The following is a 6,763-nucleotide window of genomic DNA, read 5'->3' as shown; positions in this document are numbered from 1 at the left end:
TTAATACTTGGAGTTAGAGGTTCTGAAAAATCCCCAACTTTAAGTGTGGCCAATAGTAATAATAGGAATGGTGGTGGTGGCGTTGTGGGCTAAAGCACATAACTGGTAATCAGAAGGTTGCTGGTTCAATCCCCACATCCATCACCATTGTGTCCTTGAGCAAGGCACTTAACTCCAGGTTGCTCCGGGGGGATTGTCCCTGTAATAAGTGCACTGTAAGTCGCTTTGGATAAAAGCATCTGCCAAATGCATAAATGTAAAAGTAGTAATAATACTTGCCATATCAGTGCCCTGTCATGACCAAATCTGTTCATCACTATGTTTCCCTTCTAAAGTAAATACAGAGAAGACCACTCCCCAAGTCCTCCCATGCTTCTATAATCCCAGCAAAAGTCTAACCCCCATCCCTGAATCCTGACAGTTACAGAGGCCATGCTACCATGAGCTTTTCTCAAGACTTCCTACTCTGTCACTGCCAATTAGCATAATCTTGGTGCAGTGGATAAGCCCTGTAAGGAAAGGGGAGTAACAGGTGCCACTGAAGGTCTGGTTTACTCTGACTCATACGCTAAGTTTGCTTTTTGCCTCTGTTTTGGTGTACGTCAGTTCATTTCAGTTTGATCAAACCTTGGAATCGTGCTAAGAAGCCCATGATGACAACATAATTAAAAATATCTCATGCTTCTGAGCTGGACCTCTTTGTGAAGCCAAATAATCTGCTTTGAAGAGAATTTGTCTTAGTTATCTAACCAAACTAGCCACTTTTGTTGGACTAGCCAACTGTTGTTGACGTGCCAGGGACAGCGAGAGGGCCCCCTCCCTCCCTGGAGGAGCTGGGGTGGACATAGCTCCAGTCGTGGACATAGCTCCAGCACTGGTTCAGAGTTTGGAATCACAAGGAAAACTCTGGAATCTGGGACCTTGAAGTCAGGCAGCATCCTCATTAAACGCCACACAGTCTCAGCATGGGGGCTTCTTATGGCAAGAAAGTAAGTAAGCCTTTAGCTTTGTAATTAGCATTAAGCAGTTTAAGTGTCTGTGTTACTGTTGCATGGACAAAACAGGCCATGATGTGCTTATAGACTTGACATGTTTCTTAGGACAGAGGTCTTCAACTCTGTTCCTGGGGACCCACAACACTGCACATTTTGTTAGTCTTCCTTAGCTGACAAACCCAGTTTAGGTCATGGAGCCTCTGCTAATGAGCTGATGATTTGAATCAGGAGTGTTACATAAGGGCGACATCCAAAATATGTAGTGCTGTGGGTCCCCAGGAACAGAGATGAAGACCTCTGTCTTAGGAGGTTCTTGTGACTTGTTGACATTTTGAAATTCACAATCAACACCAAGAATTTAAGGTGCTCCTATTTTGTCTTTGCTATTTAATAGACATGTTTTCTCAAAGATATACTTAATTTTCGAGTGCACATTTTAATTATTTAGCAATGGGAGTGTACAACCGTTTGTTTAAAGTGTCTATAATGTTTCAGTTCTTTCTAAGCTATGAGGAGGACTGCATGCTGGGAAGGTGTGGATGGAGGGAGTGGTGGTGGCTGAATTTGACTCATTGCTTAGCCCTGCAAGTGACAGCTGACAGCTGCTGTAGAGAGGGATTATGGGAGACAGGATCGTCGTCTTATTACCTTTGTCTGAGCCTGAGACATTTGACTGTTCAAGCAAGTGTCAGATTTATCAGGGCAAGAGTCACAACCATAGAATGAAAACAATCCTGATCCATCTTCTTGACTGAAGCAATGAGGAGAGGCCATTCTAAATTGTAAACATAGAGTAGTCACTGCTAAAGTCTGTTGTTAGACACAATGCTCAGCTCCCTGCAACCTCTTTAACTGTGATTATATTCACAGTTAAGCATAGCTTTGAGTGCTCTATCGCTTGTATGTTACTACATAAAAATAAAATTTTTCATTTAAAGGTTATTTATTAAAGGAATATTCCAGGTTAAATACAAGTTAAGCTCAATTAACAGCATTTGTGGCATAATGTTGATTGCAACATAAATTATTTTCAACATGACTCTTCTTTACTTTAAAAAAGGCAAAACGTCTGGGTCACAGTGAGGCACTTACAATGGAAGTGAATGAGGCCAATCCATAAATATACTTACTGTTTCAAAAGTATAGCCACAAGAAGTAAACAATATGCGTGTTAAAGGAATAGTTCACCCAAAAATGAAAATTCTCACATCATTTACTCACCATCATGCCATCCCAGATGTGTATGACTTTCTTTCTTCTGAAGAACACAAATTATGATTTTTAGAAGAATATTTCAGCTCTGTAGGTCCACACAATGCAAGTGAATGGGTGTCAAAAGGTTGACGCTCCAAAAAGCAAATAAAGGCATCATAAAAGTAAACCATATGTATCCAGTTTTTTTTTAATCCACATCTTCATAAGTGATATGATGGGTGTGGGTAAGAAACAAATAATTATTTAAGTCCTTTTTTTGCTAGAAATTCTTCTCCCTGCCCAATAGGGGGCGATATGCATGAAGAATGTGAATCACTAAAAACACAAGAAGAAGAATGTGAAAGTGAAAGTTAAAGTGGAGACTGACTGAGCATGGAGGAGAATTTATAGTAAAAAAGGACTTTAACATTGATCTGTTTTTCACCTACACCTATCATAACGCTTCTGAAGACATGGATTTAACTTCTGGAGACATATGGATTACTTTTATGCTGACTTATGTGATTTCTGGAGCTTCAAAATTTGGCACCCATTCACTTGCATTGTATGGACCAAAATTCTTCTAAAAATTTTCATTTGAGTTCAGCAGAAGAAAGAAAGTCATAAACATCTTGGATGGCATAAGGGTGAGTAACTGATGAAAGAATTTTCATATTTGGTTTGACTATCCTTTTAACATGATTTTAGTGTGATAAAATCACTTACTAACCTTTTTTGTGTAAAGTTATATCCAATTTTACAACTTTGTTGCTATGATGACGTAACCCCGTAAAACCTAAAACCCTAGAATGACCGGCAATTTAAACAATTTTACAACTCAATTAATACACAAGTTTAAACAGAAGTTTTTTTTTTAAAGGACTGACAAGTCGAAATAAGTTTTTTGTGGTAATTAACCTAATGCTGCAAATGAAATGTTGTTGTTTGAGCTTTACTTGTATTGAACCCAGAATATTTCATATTTCTATGTAGTCCCTAACTTGAAATCTTACCAAGCATCAGAGTAGTCTAGCGCATACACAGACATATGCCGGCCGTATGCCCATCCCTATCTTGTACTCCTGTAGGGCTGCAACTAACGATTATTAGAATGATTATTCGACTATTCGTTGATTATTGCAGCAATTAATCATTAGCTCTTAACTGATTATTGTGCCCTGACTTAAAAGGTTGTATTAAACATGCTTACTCACAATAAAGAGGACAAAATCATCTTTTAAAAATACCTCTAAATGACATTCACTGTATTAAAGGGAAAAAATAATTTTATTAAGTTTAACTTAGTAAAGAAATTCACTGCAAAAAATCCTATTGTTATCAAGTGTTTTTGTCTTGTTTTCCATTTAAAATTGTCTAAAAATCCTTAAAACAAGATACATTTACTTGAGAAGCAATATATAAGATATTTAGACTTGCTTTAAGAGAATGTCTCTTAAATATAAGTGCATTTTGTATATAAGTGTATTTTTTCACTTGGTTATTCTTTGCGAGTACAGTAAAGACAAAATATACGTATATTTAAGATCTATTCTCTAAAAGTAAGTCTAAATATCTTATATACTGCTTTTCAGGTGAATGCATCTTTTTTAAAGGATTTTTAGATATTTTAAAATATTTGTATTTTTAATATTACACAACATTCTCAGATAACAATTTTTTCTTCTGCAGTATAACTGCTAAGGAAAATGTACGTTGTTTGAAAGGAGTTTTAGATATTTATATTGGAAAACAAGCCAAAACAAAAACAAATAAAAAACAAATTTTGTTGCAGTGTATAACGGGGCAAACTTCCACTTTTCTGTTCACTTCAATCCATCTTTAACTCACAAAAAAAAAAAAAAAAAAAAAAGTCTCCTATTAATAAAGCTGTGTATTGCCAATTTTTTTCACGATAAGAAACACACAGTGACAAATATATTATGATTCAGTAAGTCGCGAGATTCAGTAAATCTAGCTGCATTAAGCATGCACGCTCGAGGGACGAGCATCCCCGTGACAGAGTGTGCCTCATCAGGGTGCAGTTTCAATCTCTCCTCCTTAGATCGGAACACTTCATGCAACTCATAGAAGAGGCACCGACTGCACAGAGAAATGCCAGTTTCAGAGTTTGTAGTTATTTACATGATCTTCTTCCATATTATTTGAACTTTAATAAAGCTATAACGCATTAAATATAACTGCATTTAAGATGTAACACTGGGGTGTTTCCTTTAAAGAGCTCCGGCTCAGCTTATTCCACAATGAGAGTGCCTCTGTATTTACTTATTTGGTATTTTTTTTATAATTCCCCTATACATTGCGATCTACGTCACCTGAAGCTGTAAAAGTTTAGAGTGCATCTGGACTGTGAGCTGTGTAATTCTTCCTCTCCTCAGACAGGCACGAGCTGCAGTGCTGCTCTTGCGCGTCATCAATAAAGTTTAATGTGATCTCATAATAGGTTAAATGAGATCAAATGACTATTCGACAATGAACATTTTTGTCAAAAACGTTTTATTGTTGACGTTGTCAATAACATTGACTAAACGTTTCAGCCCTATATACCTGTCTAATTTTCCGTATGCTCACCTAAAACAAATAATGATTATTTGGCTGCCGGAACAGCGATTATGCTTTTGACCCAGAACTTTTCTATCTACTGACACGATGCCGCAACACCACTGAGTGAATTGTGATTTTGTTTAAAATGTGTACAGAGATTCTCCTTAAAGGTGCACGAAGCAGCGGGAGGCATGAGCAAGATAGCCCATTATATATTCCATTTCAGTAAGGGGCGGTAAATTTTAGCTGCTTTTTAACGTGAAAAGATTTATAATTATATTCCTCGTGATATTAAAGGTGCAGTATGTAAGATTCAGAAACCCTTGTTATTAATGACACCTGTGGCTGTTAAGTGAACTGCAGCCAGCTACCTGTTGCTCGTGCTTGTGCACACACTCCATAATGATGTAACGTACAAAGAGGCTGAACGTGATTCACTGGCATCATGCTGACAGATGAGGTAGCATAATTAAAATTACACAGTTATAATTGTTTTACTACAAACTTTGAGACTAAACTAAAGCTACTTATCACACATATACAACTACGTACTACCAAACTATACCAGACAGTTTACTGTTGCACTGCACTTTTATGTTTCACTATTGTATGTTTTGTAAATCATATGTTGTACTACGATCAAGAAACCAGCATATTTGCTGAAATTTATCCTGTATACCTGACTTTTAGTAGAAAGAGAAGATCATTGAAATTATTTTAAAGTTACGAAGCAAGGTAGCTTGCAATTTGTCAACGTTAGCAGGCAAGATCAAGTTAGCTAAAATTACACAGATCAATCCTTATGGCACTATATTTCACATGCTTTGCATTTATGTAAGCTTACCTGTCCAATAAGAAGAATGCCAATTCAGGGTTGGTTCTGATCCCCAAAACCGAACGAAGGTCCAGGAATCAAATGCCCTGCTGATGTTCACTCTAGTTTTCGCTCGACCACGATCACATTCCCGCTTAGCCAGACTGGATTCAGTAGATACACGTTTTTTTTTTGTTTTTTTTGGCTTACTCTGAGTTTGTGTAGGATTCGGTGGTGCTGAGAGCCGGATGTTTGCTGGATTCTATCTCTAAAATAACATTACCTAGTGTTGCAGTTTGTTGTAGCTGTTGAATAGTGGAAGAGAAGCTATTACTGAGGCAATGCTCTTGGGAGCGTGCGTAAACGTCACATCCTTTGGATTTCCACGCTCCCTTTGCATGTTTGTTTTGTTTTGGATTCACGTTTTTGGATATATCGCTCTACATGTAAATAAACTGCACTTGGGTTCTCACACTTCATCATCTTTGTCTGCTCCTGTGTCTTCAGCCTGTTCAGTAACGTTACAGAATACTTGACCCACTATGAACCCAGCAGTTGCACTGCTGCGTCTCCGCCAGGGGAATCGTTCCCTAGAGGATTTTGTGGTGGATTTTGCGATTTGGCTAACAAGGTAAACTTTAATGATGTTGCTTTGAAGGACATTTTCTGTTTTGGACTAGAAGAGCCTATCAAATCTTGTTTGCCTCGAGACCAAATCACATGGACTTTGATGGAATTGATTGATTTTGTCTTGCTGCTGATTGGTTCCAACTTCACTGTAGGAGTGGCTGATGAGGAACTATGTACTCCTACAGTGGCTGCCATGTCAGAGCCATCCACCGTTATGGCCGCCAAGCCAGAGTCCCCCATCATGGCCGCCACGCCAGAGTCCCCCGTAACGGCCGCCACGCCAGAGTCCCCTGTCATGGCCGCCACGCCTTCCACGTTCGACGAGCCAGGGCCCACGCCTGCCACGGTGGGCCTGCCACGGTCAACAAGCCAGTTCTTCAAGCTTCATCCATCCCGGAGCCAGCGTTGCAAGCCTCGTCCGTCCCGGAGCCAGCGTTGCAAGCCTCGTCCGTCCCGGAGCCAGCGTTGCAAGCCTCGTCTGTCCCAGAGCCAGCGTTGCAAGCCTCAGCCACCACATCTGCCTCATCGTGCCATGTTGCCACGTCTTCCACATCATGACATGTTGCCA

General features: G+C 39.1%; 1 protein-coding gene across 1 annotated transcript in view; it reads left to right on the top strand.

The window, feature by feature from the left end:
- Positions 1-705: 705 nt before the first annotated feature.
- Positions 706-6,763, top strand: part of LOC127427953 (protein FAM107B-like) — a 59,314-nt gene continuing 53,256 nt past the window's right edge. The window contains exon 1 of the mRNA XM_051675928.1: positions 706-989. Within this exon, the coding sequence (XP_051531888.1) occupies positions 966-989 (24 nt within the window). The 5' untranslated portion in view covers positions 706-965. The remainder of the gene's footprint in view (positions 990-6,763) is intronic.

This window comes from Myxocyprinus asiaticus, chromosome 37, assembly GCF_019703515.2.
Source record: "Myxocyprinus asiaticus isolate MX2 ecotype Aquarium Trade chromosome 37, UBuf_Myxa_2, whole genome shotgun sequence".
In the NCBI taxonomy this organism is placed as follows: Eukaryota; Metazoa; Chordata; class Actinopteri; order Cypriniformes; family Catostomidae; genus Myxocyprinus; species Myxocyprinus asiaticus.
Note: the sequence above shows the minus strand (reverse complement) of the source record. Positions and strands in the feature narration are given on the sequence as shown.